The following is a 21062-nucleotide window of genomic DNA, read 5'->3' on the forward strand; positions in this document are numbered from 1 at the left end:
CACAAACGCAAACACAGAGCATTTGACATTTGAGTCACACAAACACGCACGCAACACTAAAACACACCACTGACAACAAGACAGCTGTCATACACAAAGCCGGCGTTCTCACTCATCTCGCAGGAGGCAAGGTCGCCTCCTGCTTCCTGCCAGTGAGAGGAGGGGCGAGGGGAGGAAGAGATGGGAAGAGGAGGAGGAGGGATCGTCTGTAATACCTCCCCAACGTGACAGAGGGCGGGCGACCGAGAGGGAGAAAGGGGAAAGGGGAGCGCAGGGGCAAACATTGCTGAGGAACGGAAAGAAAAACAAAGTGGAGTCTTGATGAGGATGCCAGAACACTTGCTCCGTTGCCATGGTAACCAGATGCGGGTGGGGGTGGTTGTGGTTCCAGGCTCCATATTGCAAGTTACAGGGTAACCACGGCGACCACTTGGATGACCTGGCAGATATTGCTGTGCTGAGAGATGGGGCACAGGTAAGAGATGAGTGAAGGAGCACAAAAAGAATGACTGCTGCTGTCCAAAAAAGGCTGCTTCACTTGTGTCATGACAACGTGAGGCTTGACTTGAAGAAAAGAGTAGTGAGTTCAGTTTAATCGTGAACGTCGCTTTACGATGCGCAATTTCACATTATCGAGTATTCACACTGTCTTGAAAAGCAAACCAAACGTGGGCATGGAGGAAGAGAGAAAGGAGAACGTGCATAAAGTCCTCATTTGCCGAATCGGCGGACACGATTCAGTCATGTGGTTCAGTGGCAAGCAAAACAAACTTCTCACTCTCAAACTAGATGGCCGACTCCGAGCAACCTTTTCAGGAGGTTAGCAGCTTAACAAGTGGGTGAATGATCGCTATGGACCTAAATGGAACGCATGTCTAGTTTTTATTTGGTTGGCCAATAGGAAAATGACACAGGCCACTCGATGTACGCGCTAGCTTCCCAAACGCCGCCAGTTTAAAAGTGAGACAAAGAGAATACAGAACAAACGGAGCTGTTTTGATCGTATACTCACTGGAGGATTTATTCAATATGGATAACATTCACAAAAAAAAACAGTGCACTGTCAAAGGCATCCCGACTGCTGGTGAGGCTAATGGAGGAGCTAGGTAGCATTGCCCTACGGCCGCACTGTAAGTAAGTACAGACCCTTTCACAAAAATTTGAATATCATCAAAAAGTTTCTTTATTTCCATAATTTCATTCAAAAAGGTAAACTTTCATAGATTAGAGATTGCGGGCCCACAATTTAAACCATTTCAATTAATTATTTGTTTATTTTTAAATAATTTGGGCTTCCAGCTCATAAAACCCACAAAAATCAGGAATTCAAAAAACGTGAATACTCTGAAGAAATCAGCCCAAATTCTGCAGGCCATAAATGGGGGGGGGGGGGGGAAAAAAAAACTTTTAAATAAAAAGGCCATAAATGTTTGAAAGACATTCTAGTAACTGTATCAGAATACATTTCTAAAGTAACCCTCCTGACCCCGACGATGAGGAATATGTAATACTTTGCGATTCAACAAGCACAACTACAACTATAGAAAAGACAAGTAAATCTGCACAACACACTCAAAAAACCCTCGCCGAGTCGTGTAACAAACACACACCATATTACAAAGCAAGTAAACATTGGCAAGACATAAAGAACGCCATCAACTACTAATTTCTTTCTGCAGTGTTCTAGCCAAATTTGTATGACAGTGTGTGCTGTAGTGACAAACATTGTTTTTTAAATTAGGTTTACATTTAGATGCCATCTAAATTGTTTTGTTACAAAAGCCTAACTAAAATACTATTGCGCAAACCTAAATTTGACATTTTCCTGTTTACAGCCTGGACATAACTTCAAGTTATTAATTGTTAAATATTACCATACAATATTCTTGTGTAATGTTTTGAAGTAAGAGCATGAAGAACTTTACAAAATGAACATGAGCTGTTGTTGCGAAACGCTGTGTCTATCAATAAATGTCCTGGGTAGTAAGTAGGGATCGATTTAAACCGTTGTTTTTGGATATCGTCGAATTATCGCTATCGTAACATTTTTATTTTTTGGGGGGGGGCCAATATCGCCCGCCCCGAGACAGCAGTCATCACACTTTTCACCATGACGTCATACGTACTTCCAGATGGCAAAAACGCAAGCATTCTCATAGTAAACCCAATAATTTGTGTCATTTGAAAAAAGCAGAGTGATTGAGAAAAGAGGAAATGGGTCGAACGATGCTTTCCCCCTTCTTCTTTACCACCGCAGTTTGAACGTGTGACGTGTCACTGAAAAGACAATGTTACGTGAGCTGAATGGCTTCCAAGGAAGACAGAAGGCCTGCCGTAATTTACACTTGAACTGGTGTCCCAAACATGACAAGATTTTGTCTTGGTTTTCAAGTCAGGTCAGCGGTAGTCACTCGTGCTTTGGATGTACCCTGATTTACAAACATAATGAAAAAAAAGCCCACACGAAATACAACTGCCGGAATTAAACCAAAGCTCAGCTATACAACCACCGCATGGACCAAAGCCCAATGAGCCTCATGGTAACTGATCCAACAGCGCCCTCTAGCCAACGGGTTGACCCAACTGTCACTTTGAGAGGATGAAACATCCATCTGTCCATTTTGTAAGGCACTTGTGTCGTTTGGGGTCGTGGGTGAACCGGAGCCTATCCCAGCTGACTTTGGGTGAGAGACATTGTACAATCCCAATTCCAATGAAGTTGGGACGATGTGTTAAACAAATATAAACAGAATACAATGATTTGCAAATCATGTTCAACCTATATTTAATTGAATACACTACAAAGACAAGATATTTAATGTTCAAACTGATAAACATTATTGTTTTTACCAAATAATCATTAACTTAGAATTTTATGGCTGCAACACGTTCTGAAAAAGCTGGGCCAGGGTCATGTTGACCACTGTGTTACATCACCTTTTCTTTTAACAACATTCAATAAACGTTTGGGAACTGAGGACACTAATTGTTGAAGCTTTTTAGGTGGAATTCTTTCCCATTCTTGCTTGATGTACAGCTTCAACAGTCCGGGGTCTCCATTGTCGTATTTTACGCTTCATAATGCGCCACACATTTTCAATGGGAGACAGGTCTGGACTGCAGGCAGGCCAGTGTAGTACCCGAACCCTTTTACTACGAAACCACGTTGTTGTAACGTGCAGAATGTGGTTTGGCATTGTCTTGCTGAAATAAGCAAGGGCGTCCATGAAAAAGACGTTGCTTGGATGGCAGCATATGTGTTTCCAAAACCTGTTAGTACCTTTCAGCATTAATGGTGCCTTCACAAGATGTGTAAGTTACCCATGCCATTGGCCCGAACACAGCCCCCATACCATCACAGATGCTGGCTTTTGGACTTTGCGTCCATAACAGTCCGGATGGTTCTTTTCCTCTTTGGCCCGGAGGACTACGACGTCCACAATTTCCAAAAACAATTTGAAATGTGGACCCCACTTTGCAGCTCGGGCCCAGAGAAGATGGACCGTAGATGATGAAATCCTCAAATTCCTTGCAATTGTACGTTGAGGAACATTGTCCTTAAACTGTTCGACTATTTTCTCACGCACTTGTTCACGAAGTGGTGAACCTCGCCCCATCTTTGCTTGTGAATGACTGAGGAATTCAGGGAAGCTCCTTTTAGCCCCAATTATAGCACCTACCTGTTCCCAATTAGCCTGTAGGATGTTGTTGTGTTGTTGATGTCGTTCCAAACAGGTGTTTGATGAGTATTCTTCAACTTTCTCAGTCTTTTTTGCCACCTGTCCCAGCTTTTTTGGAATGTGTCTCAGCCATAAAATTCTAAATTAATGATTATTTGCTACAAACAATCAAGTTTATCAGTTTGAACATTAAATATCGTCTTTTTAGAGTATTCAATTAAATATAGGTTGAACATGATTTGCAAATCATTGTATTCTGTTTTTATTTATGTTTAACACAACGTCCCAACTTCATTGGAATCGGAATCAGAATCATCTTTATTTGCCAAGTATGTCCAAAAAACACACAAGGAATTATTGAGCCGCTCTAGTACGACAACTTATGGGACATAAAGACATTGAGAAAAACAGTAACCGAGCAATAAAGGGTTGCTAGTTATCTGGTAATGCCGGTACTCTTTTGGTGGGGGGGGGGGGGGGGGGGGGGTTGTACAACCTAGACTGGTTGCCAGTCAACTCTATGGCACATGTAGGCAAATAGCCATTCACTCTCAGATTTACACCATTTAGAGTCTTCAAGTAACTCAACATATGCATGTTTTTGGAATGTAGGAAGACGCTTGAGTACCCTGACAAAACCCACAAAAAAACGGGACAACTTTCCATCCTCCACACAGAAAGGGCAGTGTCGAGATTTTGACCTGCACTGACTGTGAGGTTAGTTAACGAAAACGAAAGAAATATTGAAAACTAAAATTTAAAAGAAACATTTTCGTAAAAGAAAATATGGAAAAAAAAACAATAACTAACTCAAACTACATTATGTTTACAAAACTCACACTATAATTATAGGGAAAATGTCCGTTTACGTCTATCAATTAATGTCATACATTGGATCTCTCCATCCATCTATCTATCTGTCTATCGACTGTATCTCATTTGACAAAGCAAGCGGGCAAGTGCCTTGTTGTGGAAGAGGGTGATTAGTGTGGAATAGTTTTCAAGTTGAACAACAGCCACAAATTTGGCAGCTCACTTTTAGAAGTTTGCAACTTGCCAGAAAGGGAAGAAAGCAAGAGCGTTCCCGCTGTGTTTGAGACGGCTCATTCGTTCAACATACAAGGACTTCCATTGGTTTTTGTTTACAACACTAAACAGAAGGCTATGCAAGTTAAACATTAAAAAAAAAAAAAAAAAAAAACACCCATATAGCATATGTCTCATGAATGTTTTTCACGTTACGTTGTGATGCATGTAACCTTAGAAGCAGTACTACTTTTTTTGTGTGCGTCCAGGGACCCCCTTACAGGGGAGACATTTTTCCAGGGACCTCATCATAATCCAAACACCAATCGAAAACAACTCCCATGTGCACTCCTAAATGCCAGGGAAAATATTATTTTTATTTCAACCCAATTATTCATGACCTGTTTAACTGAAAGTAACTTCACCAAATGGAATTAAACTAAATATGTATCTATTGTCGCTAGTTGATGTGTCCAGTTTCCACGAACAACAAGTAAATCCTGCGAACAGAGTTAGATTACATACGCAAAGTCAGTGTTTCTAACTTAGTGATTTGGTCGCTATAGATTTTAAAAGGGAAAATCGTTGGCACCCACCGCAGCTGGTTTCAACCTGGGTCGAACTATGCCCGTGTATCCAATAACTTTTTTTTTTTCCCAATAACACACTGGGGTCCAAATCATCATCAGAGAGTTTGGAGTACTTCCTTGGCAGCCACAGTTGTCCATGCTTTCCCCCCTGCCAATTGACTTTCCTGGATCCACTAGTCATGTATTTCTTTATCGCTTGAAATGCTAAAGAAGCTCTTGCCACTGTCCACCCCATCAGTACAACTAGCTGCCACACAAGAAACCATTGTGAAATAGCAAAATACGCAGCAAGAAACCAAACAACAATGGGCACACAACAGCACAAGGCTAATGCTACCCCTGAATAAACGGATATTGTTGGACTACTGATACGTCACGGTGCCAAAACTACCCAAAGATACAGTAAGGTGCTAGACTCAAAAAGCAGAAGACGCATTCTTGAACATACAGTATTTATCAATTAAACGGCTGCATAACTGCTATATAATCATCTAGAAAGGGCAGTTATGGTCTGTAAAGGGGTTCTGCAGGTACCAAGAGTCATTTTTAAATCTTTAATCTCTGACCTTTAGGCCACCTGATTAAAGTAAGCCTGCAAGATTGGAGGGGGAAGAGCACAAAGGGGCAGAGGAACACTGAGAAGAGGACTGGGAAGAGCTTGGCGAAGCTAACAGCCGACTTGGAGGACGGTTGAATTTGAGTTAGAAGAAACGACTTTTTGTTGGAACATTTAAATTGAAATTTAACATTAGGCTCCTTTCTGGATTTCTGTTACAGTTGAAACAACCAGCTGTGCCGAAAGCAAATCAAAGCATTTTTTTGCGGAACATTCTGTGTCGGCTCCGGTTTACCTCTCGTTACATCACAATAAACATACTTGCTGTTTCGACATTCCCCCAGGCCCTTTGAAGTGTGTTTCTGCAGGAACCTGTGCAAATGCGGTCGGAACACAGACAGTTGTTGGGTCTGTTTCAAGCTTACAACAGTAAACACTGTTAATACGAATGCGTCGAGGACATACACCACTTTCTCAGCACTGTGTACTCGCTTTTGTTTGTGACATTAAAACTTAATTAGTGACGTGGCAAAACATCGAGTTTAGGAATGACAGTGTTGAGGAGTCACTCACCCTGTCCGTCTCATCTGTTGACTGGTACCCTGACGACAGCACCGCTTCCCCTCCTGCGCATCCGGGGGCGGGGCTACTGGGTGCGGTATCAGTGGCAGATGAGGAGCGCGGGCGGCTGGTGTGCTGCTGCGGATCGTGGGTATAGCGGCGATGCGGGGCGTGGGGGCTGCCTTTCAAAAGCGGGTCGCGGTCTCCGCTCCCGGATCCTGAGCCCTTACTGCGCCTGCTCTGCAGGCTGGTCCCACGCCTCATCACGCCTGCAGGGCCACAGCCCCGGTTGGCTGCGTGGAGCTCCACGGGGCCGGCGGCTCGGTCGAGGTCAGGAAAGCGGGGCCTCGAGGAGTCCTCGGAGGCGGAGCGGGAGGGGCAACCCGCTGAAACTACAGAGGAAGATGAGGAGGAAGGCGAATATGTAACGGTGGCGCCAGAATGCCGTTTGCGCTGCTGTTGGAACAGCTGTTTCAATCCCTGCCCAAGCACCCCCATGCACTCCCTAGCGTTTTGACTTATCTTACTAAAGCAAAGGGGATCGGACCGGGAGAAGGCTCTCTCCAAACCTCAGACATGTGACAGTCCAGCCACTCCTCTAGCCTAGGGGAGTTGAACCTCGGTCCGCCCCCGCCCTTTGACCTGGCTCTCCCTGCTGCATTTACCTTTGCTGACCACTCATGTACAGTACGTCAAGGTGACAGTTGTGGGATCACAAAGATGAACGGGAGAGAAGAAGAATGTATCTGAGGTGTGATGTGGGCTTGAGAAGTCTCAGTGGAGGTCATTGTGGGATGAGTCCAAAAAAGGGAGAATGCATCTTTGATTCAGAAGTAATGCAGGTCTGGCACAGAGAAAGGGGAGAGGTCTTATGAAAGGATGGATGTTGCTTGGATTCAGAGGCATACACTCACTCAGAATGTATGTGAATCTTTGAAATTCATCCATCCATCCATTTTCTGAGCCGCTTCTCCTCACTAGGGTCGCGGGCGTGCTGGAGCCTATCCCAGCTGTCATCGGGGCAGGAGGCGGGGCACACCCTGAACTGGTTGCCAGCCAATCGCAGGGCACATACAAACAGACAACCATTCGCACTCACATGCACACCTACGGGCAATTTAGAGTCTCCAATTTATGCATGTTTTTGGGATGTGGTATGTGGGAGGAAACCGGAGTGCCCGGAGAAAACCCACGCAGGCACGGGGAGAACATGCAAACTCCACACAGTCGGGGCCGGGGATTGAACCCGGGTCATCAGAACTGTGAGGCTGACGCTCTAACCAGTCGTCCACCGTGCCGCTCTTTGAAATTCAGTACAAATAAAAATTCTTTTTTAAAGTCTGAATATATGCGAGCTAATTAATCTGCATGTTGGTAGACAGTGTGCTCTGTTTAACACCAGAATTAATATTATAATATAATAATATAACCTTTTTGTATCATAGCAAGGAACCTGAATTTTCCAAAAACAATATCGTCTCATGAGCAAATTACGAGTCATGACAGAGTGAGAGACAATGAAAGATGAGGCAAAGTACATCAAAAATCAAAACAAAACACTTACCATCAGCCCAACCGTCACAACCCGGAAGGACTCAGTCTTGTGGATCAACTGAGAGAGAGCAGATGCATGAATAAAAGGAAATAAAGTGAATCATTTACAATTCAAAATGTCTTCTATTCACTCACTGACCTAGAAATACTCAAATAAATCATCTGTTCCGCTTGCAATCAGAAGACCTTCACTGTGCAGTAAACGAGATGAACCAAACATGCCGACTGTATGGCACTGTGTTCCACTAGGAGCTTGTTTCGTATCCCTTGTGGTATGCCTCCTTTATCTGAACATTTGGGCTTCCTCACGAGGATCAAAGTGATCAAATAGTGCCAATAGAGGCCCAACAGTCTGGCTGAATCAAAGCTAAAACAACAAAGCCGCCCGGCATTGTGGTTATGAGCTCAAATCCGAGCCGTCTTGTCAAGCGGCAGCCGTGTTGGTAGGTGAGTGACCACGTCACAGGCAAGCAGGCGGTTGGCCCCGCCCTCCTCGAAGCATCCCTGACTGATGCTACTGTGGTGCCGCACAAAACAAACGGACACTGTCGCCGAGAGCGGCTTGAGCGTCCTTTCCGGTTGTGTATTAGCGCGCCCGGACTAAATGTCGCTGTCGCTATTTGTTCGATGTGTGTTGGCCAGTGTTAAGCAGCGTTAGGCGTAGGTAGTTTTTCATGCTTATTATGTAACAGGACCAACTTGGTATTTTGAAGGACGAAAGCTGCAAACACGCTATTAGGATTTCGCTCCCAATTTTCTCAACTGCTGCAAATTAAAATATGAAAGAAAAGCTGTTTACAAGCCAAAATGACCGAGTTCCAAATATAATGTAAAACATATAACGTATAAAAACATATAACAGCATTGATTAGGACCACAATGTGGCGTCATGTAGTGTTTCCCAACCTTCATTGAGCCAAGGCACACACAGTATTTCACATTAAGAAAACCTCACCACACACCCCCCAAAAAAATGTCACAACAAGTATAAGGGTTATTTTCAAATAATTTGATCTGTAACAATGAAGGCATGGCCCACTGAATTTCCTTTAAAAAAAAAAAAAAAAAAAAATCAATTAAGTTTACTGATATGAGTATTTCAGTTATTGGCAGTTATCTGTCAAAAAGTCAATTGTTTTTAAGAAAAAAATATATTCTAAAGTAATATTTTTCACACTTTTAATGCCAAAATGTCTTTATCCTTAGGTTTCGCAAATGAAGTTTTATGATTTTATGCAACATGTTTTCTGAAGAAGCTAATTACATTTTGGGATATTACAATTTTCTCCGATTGCTTAATCTGCCTTTTCCATTAAAACTCACACAAATGCATCATAGCGTCTTGAGAGTTACCTTTTTTTTTTTTTTTTTTTGCTTCTTCTACAAACGGTCCTTCTTTGTCACTCAAGCTGTCTGCACCATTGATGCCACTGGAGAGAGCCTCATTATGCTGTTGCAATACACCAGTGGTTTCTGTGCGCTGAAGTTCCAGGATGATGCAGTCATTTTGCATTCACAAAATAGCAGACAGCAGAATAGATGAGATATGAATGAATATGTATGTATTTGTGAAAGGGATGGAACTATTGCATGTATTGGCCCTTATTACGATTGTATAAAGACAAGCGTCAACAGTGGTTTACTGAGTTGTTCGGATCATTTTTGCACTGGTATCTGCAGAGTTTGAAGGGCAACACGGAAAGTGTGCAACTCACATGACTTTTATCAAGCTGTTGATGCCTTGACTGTAATGCACTTTTGTCTTTACCGTTATAAAAAAATTAAGAGTATTTCAATGGGCCACCCACCACTTGCGCTGTCAATAAGGACTGCCTTATTATGAATGCCTAAAATTTCAAATCATCAATAAGCTTTTGTAAATAGGACTTTAAGCGTGGCTGTTTCAGCATGGGAGACATTTCCACAAATAAAACACAGGTGGCATAAAAAATGTTTTTGCTAAATAATAATTGTTTTCTTTTTTTTTTTATTAATATGTCTTTACCAGTATTGATCAATTCATACGAAAATGACCCGTAATACGCATACTGTAATAATTACGATCTTTACTCACAAATGGACTTTGTGTGAAATGTGGACATGTTTAGTTGAACAGTTGGCTATCATTCTGTTGTATGAATGGCAACAGGTGGATAAGGAGGTTAATTGCGCCTTCTGCCATTTATGGGAAGAGCTTCCTGTCACTATAAATCACTAGCAGAGATAGATGAACACATTTATTTGTAGAAATGAAATAATTTTCAGACCAAGTAAGTGAAATTGGATAATTTCCCACAACTCACCAGATGATCTACCACAGCACACTAAAATGGAGTCAAACGGTGGTTGGGAATCACTTGCCAATTGGTTGGCAAACTAATAATATACGGTGGACTCCCACCGCGGATGGAGAAAGTAGGGAATCTTCTGTATGGCTGATGTGTAGTTGTTGCAGAACTTGCAAGTGAAGAGGGGAAATCAGAGTTATAATTGTGTTCTGAAGCTGAACCTGAAGTCACTGGTGCCCATCCCTCCCCCAGAGGCTGCAAATCTCCCCCCTCTGCCCTAAGCTGATTCAAGCACAGGACCGGATGTTACCCTGATTGTCTATGCTTTTTATATTCCACCTAAATCCTCTTTCAGGGGACAAAGCTTGACTGTCACACTGAGTCCGCTTTTCTGCACAATACAATCATTGAGATACCATACAAATGTGGCCCTTTGCTACCAACTTCACTTTAAATAAACCATACAAAACACACTAATGCACTATTTGAGCATTTTGGTCTGCGCAGCACGCCGGCGATTATCAGCAACTGGTGACAACAGGGGTCAGCAGAAAGGTGAACGACAAACAATCCCACATAGACAATGAGCCTTTTGGAGACATGTCAAGCTGCCTCATACCCATGTACACACACACACACGCGCGCGCACGAAAACACACATCAACCATGTATTGCTGCTGTGATTGCCTTTGTCTCTGACCGAGGGAGACGGTGACAACACAACACAGAACTGGCACAACACATCGAGTGGCAAAAAAAAAAAAAAAACGTCTTGAAAAATAAACGCTAACTCGTGGTGGAGCATTTGGCAGGTAAATAAGTCAGAGTACCTTGAGCTGACACCGAAGGATTGCTTTAGGTGTACAGAAACATCAATGGCTGATTCAGACTCAGACAACTTTGTTGATCCCGCTGCGGAAAATGTGTTTACAGCTTCCAGTCAATAGCACCTGCAAAAACATGACTACACAGTGAACCCCTGCATAGTCGCAGGTTGGCATTCACATTTTTACGGATCCTGCCCTCTGTTATTTGTTAAAAAACTCACCTATTCATGTTTTTATGCCATCTGGTGGCATTTTGGTGTCAAGCAACTATGTCAAAATGAGTTGAAGATTTTTATTTAGACATTTAGCGCTTTGACATTCTTTTAGGAAGGGGCGACAATTACAAATCTTTGCTATTCGCAGCAGAGCTCGCTGTCTATTCCTCGCAAACAGCAGGGCTTCACTGTGAATGCATTGCACAGTTGTAGTTTTAAATTGAATTGATTTTTAAGTTAGTATTATGATATGTCATTTCATGCGTGCAGTAATAACAGTATAACTTACTGACACTGCAGTAGTAACAGTGTCAGTAAGAAGAATAAAACGATCATTACTCTTCCCCTTATCGCTTCATTTGAGCACTCTGCATGCACACAGATCGTAGAATACAGACAACAACCGATTTCAGTAGTGCGGCAACTATCAGCTTTCCTTTGGCAGCTTACCTTGATGAGATTGTGGGACGAATGTGTCACATCCATTATCATTATTAAACAATTGTTGCTATTTCGAGGGAGACAGGCCTCAAAAACATGAAAGCTGTCAAATCTTTTAAGATTTAATTAAAAATAATAATTTGGATACGGCATTGTATGAGTTATATGTGAGCACTGTGAAATTACAGCCTCTGCATACACAGTTTCTTATAAATGAAACAAGCCAAAGTACAGGTCAGCCCATATGTACTGTACAATACTTGTTCTCATCTGAAACTATGCAGCGTTCCAGAAGAATCCAAGAGTTTGTGAGTAGCAAACCTCTCTTTGTTCCCGCCCAAGCACACACGGACGGGCCCATCGCTGCTCTTCGAGCGACGCCACTTTCGCTGACGGCCGCACACGTCAATGAGAGGGGAATTAGGCCAGAGAGTTCTGGCAGCAATGATCGGCTATGACTGTGTGTGTCTGTGTGTGTCTGTGTGTGTCCCAAACTGAGTGGAAAAGTGACAGCAAGAGTACATGTGTGTTAACCAATATACAAACTGAACCGTATCTCATTCAGCAGCTGCATCAAAACAGCATACTCAGGAAACATGAACAATCGTTATTGTACTCTGTGTGTGTTTGTGCGTGTGTGTGTGAACAGTAGGCCTGGGAGGCAGAGAATAGCATAGTTGTGTCAGTTGTGACAGCGGAGGAGATGACTTCAGCGTGCTGCAAAAAGTGTGATAAGAGACGCAGCTTAGTCTTTGTATCTGAGAGAAAAGTGACAGGGGGCGACAGAGGGGCTTGAGAGACGGCGGCAGCGGTCCTCTGTGTGCTTTCACCCGGCCGTGTCAGGTTCATCCCGCTGGCTCGGAGTGCGTGTGAATGAATGGCTGAATGAAAGGTGGTTCCCTGACAGAGGCGGGCACAATGTCCCATTGTGCGACGAGCAACTCTCTGAGGCCCAGCTGACAAATTGTGGCGCTCAGCTTTCCAGCAGCGGGACCAACCAGATGGCACACCGTCACACAGAGTGAACGTTTGTCATGCCTATTCTGAGGAAAACAAAAATTGAGATGGATTGATTCTCACGAGAACCCCTCACCTGTGTTCAAGAACGATTGGAAAGAGAACTATTGCATACTTTATTTCAGCAAGTGCGTGTGCTAGAGCGGTGCTTCTCAACTGTTGTCACCCTTGGGACCTCCATTATCGCCAATTTGCGACTCCCTTTTACTGTATCGACGTTAAGAACAATAAAGAACACGCATTGTTAAAAAATAGCCTTTGAAAGCATACACTATCTACATCGTATTTTAAATCCTAACTCCGCGTGTTCAAAGTGCCTTTCAGAACATCTTATTAAGACTCCGCGTGTTCAAAGTGCCTTTCAGAACATCTTATTAAGAAACTGACGATGAGCATGACGACTGAAGGTACAGTGAATATAGTAAAATGAAAACTGCCCAAACTGCAGACACAGAATTTAAATATTGGAACTGATTTCTTCTTTTTAGGAAAGTTCCCGACCCAAACGTTTCTCATGCATACCTGTCAAAATCATATTTATTTTCCAAATAAAATGAGAGTCCAACCTGGGATCTATATGAAAAGACACCTGATGAATATAAAAGAATGCAACAAAAAAATAGTTTGGCGCAAACAGAACATGCTACTTGTATACAAGCAGTTCAAAAGTCAATTTTCCATAATAGGTCCCTTTTAAAACAACTCGAAACGAATTACAGTTGTTCATATGCAAAGCCTGTAATGCCTCCGTAGAAAAAGCCGGAAAACAAAAAAAGAAGAGTAGAGTGCTTCCCCAATACTTCACCAATCGCGATCTCGCTATATCGCAATTTTTGTGCGTTGAAAAACGTTTGCAATTTGTTTAAAATGTTTCAATGTGCCTGCAGTACAGCATGTGAGGTGTTCTTCAACTACACTATAAAACAGATGGTTTTCGTTATTATTATTTTTATGTACAGTATTTTCTATACACTCATCCTTACAAAATGTTTGTGCGTGTTCAAATATGTTTACAATGTTTAACACATTTAATAATAATAAAAAAAAATAGCAACGTGCTTCGTGAAAATGTTTTTGCTTGATGTTTGTGTAGATTGTCAATCACCCAGCTTATCGTAATCCGCAAACGTTGGAGGCAACTAGATTCCTTTATTTTATTGATTTTTTTGGTTTTTCTTCTTGTTTTCCAAAAACGTTGAATTATGCTAATTGGCTAACGATATGGTCTCTACTGTATATGGTCTCTCTACTGTATATATGACGGCTTTTCATCTATCGCAGGCGTTTCTGGAACGTACCACCTGCAATTAATAGGGGATCACTGTATTTCATTGTATTACATTCTCGTGATATTACAACATTACCATGGCTTCTGTTCCCAAACTTTGCATTTATTTTCACACAGGCTTCATAATCATCTTGGGTGGTTTTGCTGCGTCACGTGCATTTTCTCATCGCTGCGGTGATGCGGAGGGAGAAGTGATGAATGCACGCGAGTCCCATCTCATGACGCAGCACGAGGCTCAACATGCAATGGAGCTGCGCTGTTTATAGGATAAGTCGTGCGTGTGCTCAACAACACATTATCCTGTCATGAATCATTCACTATGTCTGCAGAGCTGCATCATGTTAACTGCATCCTAACTCAGAGCTTACGTGTTGATGGTGGGGGACACATTTTCTGTCCGTACGGAAAAAGGATATGCATGCTAGTGGAGCATTCGATACATGTTAGCGCTGCAAATTGGTGACCTTACGAAACAGAGAGGTGTTTAACAGTCGCGGGAGAGAAGCTTGGCCAGCAGCTCCTATTCCTCAAGTGTCAACAAGTGGGAAAGCACCTACACGCCAGACGAAATCTCATACCGGAGATGGCACGAAAGGAGCACAGAAGTGGCAAGTGGGTAGCGAAGGGGAATGTGTGTTAAGTGTGTTAAGGTCAAAATACGCTTTAGGTGGCTGGAGTGCAAGTCATCGTGGGGCATCGAGCGCGCGCTCATTGTGGTGCCAGCAGGTGAGCAACGAGGCACTTACAACTCACCAACATTGTCACCTCTTGAGATAAGTCAGCGAACTGAGCGGTATCATCGTGAAACATAGTACTGCACTCGGCATGTGAGCTTGCGCTACATGTGGACACATTAGCAAGTGCGGAGAAAAGTTTCAAGAGGCTGTTTTTGCCTGATTGCAAAACGTCAACATCAACTTGTCACGAGGCGACTATTCCTAGCGAGGAATTCAATATTGATGTGCTTGTGCAAAAGTGACATCTATGTAAGAAAACCAGACAGCTTGCTTAGCATTGTCTTTAGAACTCACTACCCACTGACCCTCTTCAAATCCAGACTCAAAACACACTTATTTCCGACTGCCTCTTCACTCTGATGTTGCCCATGTGATTTGCCATTTTAAATGGATGTTTCATGTTCTCTTATGTTTTTGTACTGTTTATTTTAAATGAAATGAAATATTAGTATTATTACCTGCTTGAGATTGCTTCACTCTGCTTATTTATCGATGTATGCCTCCAAGTTACAGCACAATTTGTGACCTTATTCTGCCCCTTTCCTCAAAGCAGGCCCGGAACCGAGGGAGGCTGGCAGCTTGTTGCCAAGAGAAACCACAGCTTTTACAAAGGAATTTCACCTTCATTTGGGAAGTGTGGGAGTTAGTCATACTGGAGACAATGCAGCCACAGCAACAAAACACCACACTTGGGACGGATAGGTAAAATGAATGAATGATAATTGCAATACAACGAGAGAATGAGTCGGTCATCACTTCATTGTGACACTGATCTGCGGGTGACAAGATTTTCGATTTTCAATTCACAAAAGAATCATGACGCAGTTTAACATCAGTCCCATTGCAAAATGGTTGGTCATTTCTTTCCCAATCCAACAAAAGGAACATTGACACTCAAATCTCTGCAATTCCCGCGAGACTTCGGCTTGAGGCTTCAGCTCTGTAAGCATTGAAAAGATTATGAACTGCTTTGCCTTTTCAAGTGACATCGCCACAGAACGGTGGCAAAGAGCAAAAGTGTGAAGACGATTACGATGGCGAACCTGAAACTGAAATTGTTGCAACGTAGCCGTAGCGAATACATGGCAACAAAACAGTACACACATCACTATCCTAGCTACTCCATACAATACGGCTCAAGGCGCGACAAGTCGACGTGAATAATACAAAAGGACGAAGCGTGCACTGTAAATTACGCGTTTAGTGTAATCAACTAGTCATCGATTATTTTTGTAACTAGTCAACTAATGGGATCATGTAACTAGCAGCTTAGCACACCAGCACGCAGATGCTCTAATCCAACCAACCATCATTAGCTCCCAGTTTGAAGTGTTTTTGCACCTCAACCTGGAAGCTAATTAAGATAATAGTGCATTCAACTTGTAACAAACTTTGCAGCTTGTACCAGCATAATTGACCCGTTTATACAGCATATTACATTTTAAGCTTAAGTTTAGTGCACTTTAAAATGCAACCAAAAACTATGTACTATCACAACAAGGGAACTTGGAATAAAGAAACCTTTCATAGGTAAGATCTTTTGGGGGGGGGGGGCTCTTTTTACAAATGTTTTGTATTAAGAGCACATGCGTTGGAATTGACAAAAAAAATAATAATAATAAATTTGAGCCGATTTTGAAATGAGCAAGTTGATATATTTTCATCGGAATGTTGCCTACGCCAACATGGCCACCACGTAGGCACGTCGCTAAAATGGCCTGCTACGTCGTATTTTTCTTCTACTCATATTTGTGATGAGAATGCTTCAACAAACCTACAACCTGTATGCTAAGGCTTTGAAATAGTCATCATTAGCCTTAAGCTAATGTTAACTTTCATAGCTTTAAGCAAGTAGTTCACTGCAGTTTACACTAATATTAGCAGCTAACTAGCCAAATAGCTTACCGAGATGATAGTCCCTCTTTGTCTGAAACGGAATCAGACAAGGTGTTTCCTTTTTAGATGCTCGTGGACCACTGTAGCAGGCAAGTTCTGTCTCGCAGGTTTTGCATCGCATTCTTGTTTAGTATTTCGGGTGAAATGCTCAAACTTTCAGGCTCCGTTGCGAACACCGGTTAGGCGTAGTTCTTCCGGGTACGACATGAGCTGACCTGGACGATCACTACTGAAGATGTGGATCACGGCCAGAAGGCCGAAAACAGGCGAGCACGCTGGGCAGCGGGAGGATTGGGGCGCTTTTGAGAGAAAAACAAAGCTTTTCAAAACATTTATTAAGATGTTGACGATTTTTATCATAGACGTAATCGTGACTCGTCGACAAATCTCGGCAGCCCTGGTTTGAATACGCGCCTCCAAGCAACACGCAGCCATCTTCAGCAAAAACCTCTTTGCAACCTATGGCCCAGCCTCTGTGCATACATACAGTCTATAAGCAGACCCTGTGACAGGCAAGCAAGCATACAGCAAGCTGCTCACCTTGTGATCTCTTGCACAATCAGCATCTCTTCGCTGTACGTGATGGCGAAGATGGAGCTGGGCGCCAAATCAGAGGAGAAGCACTTCAGAAAACAATCCAATGCTGCTTTTGTAAATGCAATGCTTATGTAAATGCCAATAAGTGTATGCAAACAGATTAGAGCTTTCATCCAAAGCTCAGCAGGGAAGATAACGTGAGCGTAGCGGGAAAAGGCTGAGGAGGAGGAGGATAAAGAGGAGGAGTAAGAGGAAGAGGGCTTGCGTCATCACGGTGGTCTGACCATCAGCGTGAGACATGAATGGCTGCATTAGCGGTGCCCTGAAGGGCCAGTTGAGCTCTCAACCACTTAGTAGAGTTTTCCAGAGCGACACAGTCGCTTGTCATGTCAAACCAGATCTTTGCCACCCTTTATACAGTATGTGCACAACGTGCATGTGCTGTACACGAGAAAACACACGCCCATCCTTACAAAATGGTCAGGGAGGAACGATGGAAACGGGCACAGTGAACGCACCATCAATTCATCACTGTTAACGCCACTTGGCACCATGTGCGTGCGTGCGCGCGCACGTTTTGTAATTATGGACTGTAGAAAATGCCTCTCTGCATGAATAGTGCAGCGTCAGGTGAAATTGGGCCACGACACGGCTTTGGATGAGGGTGCTAAACATGCAGCCTCTGAGATTCATATGGAGCAGCCAGACCACGATGCAAGTCTACAAATAAGAACTCTGGAAAAAAATAAAATAAACTGACATCATCCCTCCACTTTCTATAGCGCTAATCCTCACTAGGGTCACGGGTGAGCTGGAGTTTATGCCAGATGACTTTGAGCGAGAAACGAGGTACCCCCTGGACCAGTCGCCAGCCAATCGCAGGGCACATATCGACAATTTACGCCCACATTCACACCTATCCGGTATACGCGCAACCTACTTCCCCATTCAGCAAAACGGGTCTAAGTATTTCTTCCCGGTTCGGGTAACTAGTGAAGGGGGCCGATGCCACCAAAGATGACAATGACAATATGCGGTGTTTATCATATCTGTATAAAGAAGTGATATACATGTATTTAACTTTTGTCCGACGACGCAAGCCAAAAAGAAAACAACATTTTAGCATGTTCTGCTTCAAACAACCACGACATTAAACCGCAGTCCTGCTCATTACCACAGCATACACGGGAAGTCAGCTATCCTGTTTTCCGGATTTAGTCACGTGACGTTCCACATACGGCGGATTCACAATTTGGTCTTGTATGAAGCCACAAAATATGTGTTCCAAATGTGGGAGGAAGCCAAATTAGAGAAAAGTCACTAGAGCACCGGGAGGAAACGCAAACTTCACACAGGAAGGCCGAAATCGAGATTCCAACCTCAAACCTCAAAGGAGAGGCAGATGTGCAAACTACTAAGTTGCAAGCGGCTCTCACAAAAAAAAAATGTAACCCACAACAATACAGAATATTTCCTAATGTGCTTGATTGCTGCTTATCTCATTCCCAAGCAGTGTGCCATGGGAAATTATCCAATTTCACTTCATTAATGAAAAATCAAAATGATTCACTCACGACGAATGATGTGTCTTTGTTCATCCATCTATGCCTACGACATGTAATGATAGGCAGAACAATTAAATGCGCTTCCACTAGATGGCAAAAGGTACAATTATATTGTTATATATTGTCATTCATAAACACCCAACAGTGACGTCACAAAATTCAGACATCTTTGGGGGTGGGGCAAGGTTTGCGCGATGGTCCATTTGCTACATTTGATTTCAAGATGGTGGATTAACATTACAACATTAGCATTGAGTTACGTAAGTGTGTAAGTAAGTTTAGATGAGATGGTCATTATTTCATGATGTTGTATATCATTTTTGTGGTGGTGTGCAGTGAGATTTTGCACTTGGCACAGTGCATTAGAGGCTAAAATAAACCACTTGGAGTCAATTTCGAGGTTGGTTAGTCAGCACCTAATGCCCAGGATGTGAGCTAACTGGAAATCCGCATCCCCGGTATGCAACCTTGTGTTCGAGCCTTACCGGAAGCGAGGCGGTAGGATGTGATAGTGTGGCTGATGTCTTTAAGGTCAGAAGGATCCGCTGAAATATACGCCTGTCGTGAACAATGACGAGACACCATCATCAGGTGTGCCAATTTTACCATTAGTGCGAACATTCTGATGTATTTACCACAAATAATGTATCTTTGTTCATCCATCTATGCCAGCGACATATAGTGGCAGGCAGAACCATCACATGCTCTTCCACGAGATAGCAGAAGGTGCAATTAACCTGTTGCCATTCATACAATAGTGGTCCATAATAGGCCAATTTATGAATAAATCAAGACGAGATCATCATTATCTCAGGATATATACTTTTCGTGACATTTTTGCTTAGTGGCGAGAATGTCAATAATATTGGTGTTCAGTCCCATTGGGGCCTTACTTGACTTAATGAATGTTGGGGGGGGGGGGGGGGAACTGTCATTCATGATGTGGATTTTTACGTCAATGACATGAAAGTGCGCTCTAGCAAACTATTATGAAAAAACACGTCCCACCCCCCCCCCAAAAATAAATTTAATACAATTCGCAACTGAGCCTCTACAGACGTAAAGGAGGTCAATAAATCACCACAGAACGCGAAGAAACTCTCACTCGTGTACACCGACGCACTCTCACGTTGACAGTCCCCGTTAGAGGGTTCCAGTCCAGTCCGGAGCCGCTAAGAGCAGCGAACAGCAACAGCGGCGATATGTCGTTGGCTTTCCGCGCACGCAAACACACCGAAGACGTAAAACAAGCCGACCAACATACGCTTCATACTGGCTTCACTTACATGCGTGGCTGGCAAAGAAAAGGGTCGGCGCCCCTGCCTGATCTCATGATGGTGATGATGATGATGATGATGGCCTGCGGTCCGCTCCTGCCTCCGCTCCGCCCACTCGACTCTGACGTCAACACGTACAACGTCAACGGAGATCGAGCGGTCGGTAAGAGGTCTCACTTCGTTAAACAAATTGCTTCTCATCTCATTCCCAGGCCTTGACCACAAGAACAGTTTAATAAACGTGTACCAAGTAACTTTAAAAAAATATATTTTAACTGCACATTTTCACATTAAATTACTTAATAAACAATATATGATATGCAGGTGTTGCTTCAGCAGGAGTTTCATAAAATCGCTCACTGGTAAATTGGAAGCGATCTTTTTTTTCTCTCAAGTTACGTGCAATAATCAGACGAGTCCCAACACTTCCGGTTCTATGGTGATTGTGTCAAAATAAAAAAAACTTTCAAAATAAGAGTCAATATGTATTGATACACTTGCTTGACAGGCAGAACAATTGGAGGATTGGACCTTCTGACAGGCCGGGTCTGACCTGTCTGGACACTTATCTTTTTCAGGATCATGGGGCACACTGGGCTTCTAGAAGTTTTCTCATGTTGTGATCATTGGTCTCAGTGACGATAACGTAGGGAATTGTGCAACAAGAATGTTTTCTAACCGAGGAGAAAGACATTTACCTGCCAATAACATGTACTGTACTTTACAAATACAGTATGTCCAATACCAGTCAGGCATTATAATGTATATCTATTTTTAAAACCATGTCGAGCACTGTGGAACACTGGTTCTCCCCCACAGAAAGAAGGTTCCAACATTCTTTTTTTGCTTGAAAGAGAAGTCATCAGGTGTACAGAAAATGGATGAAGCAATCTTTGAAATGCGTGCATGCACCCGTTGTACCACCAATCCCATTCAAGTTGGAGTCGATCAACTACCCCAATTGATCAAAAGTCAACCTGTGGATCCACTGCACTTTGGCCCCTACG

The 21062-nt window shown here is 43.0% G+C and overlaps 1 protein-coding gene across 4 annotated transcripts in view; it reads right to left on the reverse strand.

Annotated features, from left to right (window-relative positions):
- Window positions 1-20152, reverse strand: part of tmcc1a (transmembrane and coiled-coil domain family 1a) — a 48573-nt gene extending 28421 nt beyond the window's left edge. The window contains exons 1-3 of one of the 4 annotated variants that reach the window (XM_061673577.1): window positions 20065-20152; window positions 7978-8025; window positions 6426-6805 (exon numbers count right to left, since the gene is read on the reverse strand). In XM_061673577.1, the coding sequence (XP_061529561.1) occupies window positions 6426-6677 (252 nt within the window). In that variant the 5' untranslated portion in view covers window positions 6678-6805; window positions 7978-8025; window positions 20065-20152. Of the gene's footprint in view, window positions 1-6425; window positions 6806-7977; window positions 8991-17216; window positions 17274-20064 lie in introns of those variants that run through there. The other 3 variants (XM_061673579.1, XM_061673580.1, XM_061673578.1) reach the window with 3 other exon arrangements.
- Window positions 20153-21062: the final 910 nt, after the last annotated feature.

This window comes from Phycodurus eques, chromosome 1, assembly GCF_024500275.1.
Source record: "Phycodurus eques isolate BA_2022a chromosome 1, UOR_Pequ_1.1, whole genome shotgun sequence".
In the NCBI taxonomy this organism is placed as follows: domain Eukaryota; kingdom Metazoa; phylum Chordata; class Actinopteri; order Syngnathiformes; family Syngnathidae; genus Phycodurus; species Phycodurus eques.